Source organism: Lottia gigantea, assembly GCF_000327385.1.
Source record: "Lottia gigantea unplaced genomic scaffold LOTGIsca_8666, whole genome shotgun sequence".
Lineage (NCBI taxonomy): Eukaryota > Metazoa > Mollusca > Gastropoda > Lottiidae > Lottia > Lottia gigantea.
In genome coordinates this window covers 708-1,520 of record NW_008710855.1, presented here as the reverse complement: position 1 = coordinate 1,520, position 813 = coordinate 708, and the positions used below count along the sequence as shown (strand labels likewise).

At 30.5% G+C, this 813-nt stretch overlaps 1 protein-coding gene across 1 annotated transcript; it reads right to left on the bottom strand.

The window, feature by feature from the left end:
- Positions 1–104: 104 nt before the first annotated feature.
- Positions 105–473, bottom strand: LOTGIDRAFT_81043 (hypothetical protein; the record flags this gene model as incomplete). Its single annotated transcript, XM_009067822.1, has 1 exon — positions 105–473. A coding segment is annotated over one exon (369 nt), but the record flags the coding sequence as incomplete, so codon positions are not given.
- Positions 474–813: the final 340 nt, after the last annotated feature.

The following is an 813-nucleotide window of genomic DNA, read 5'->3' as shown; positions in this document are numbered from 1 at the left end:
TCTATCAGTGGGATAAGACGTTTACTGACATTGAGTTCTATCAGTGGGATAAGACGTTTACTGACATTGAGTTCTATCAGTGGGATAAGATGTTTACTGACATTGAGTTCTATCAGTAGTATAAGATGTTTACTGACATTGAGCTCTATCAGTAGTATAAGACGTTTACTGACATTGAGCTCTATCAGTAGTATAAGACGTTTACTGACATTTAGCTCTATCAGTAGTATAAGACGTTTACTGACATTGAGCTCTATCAGTAGTATAAGATGTTTACTGACATTGAGCTCTATCAGTAGTATAAGATGTTTACTGATATTTAGCTCTATCAGTAGTATAAGACGTTTACTGACATTGAGTTCTATCAGTAGTATAAGACGTTTACTGATATTTAGCTCTATCAGTAGTATAAGACGTTTACTGACATTGAGTTCTATCAGTAGTATAAGATGTTTACTGACACTGAGTTCTATCAGTAGTATAAGATGTTTACTGACATTGAGTTTTATCAGTAGTATAAGATGTTTACTGACATAGAGCTCTATCAGTGGGATAAGACGTTTACTGACATTGAGTTCTATCAGTAGTATAAGACGTTTACTGACATTGAGTTCTATCAGTTTTTTTTTTTTATCTTGTAGATATTTATTCAACATAAAATATACAATTATACAAAATATTACAGTATATGCAAAACTAAAACATGTATCGCACAGTTATTATATAATTAAAATCAAAATATACATTAATATCAAAGGAGAATACTCCTTAATGGAGTTAAAATACGGTAAAATATTAATACTGTATTATACT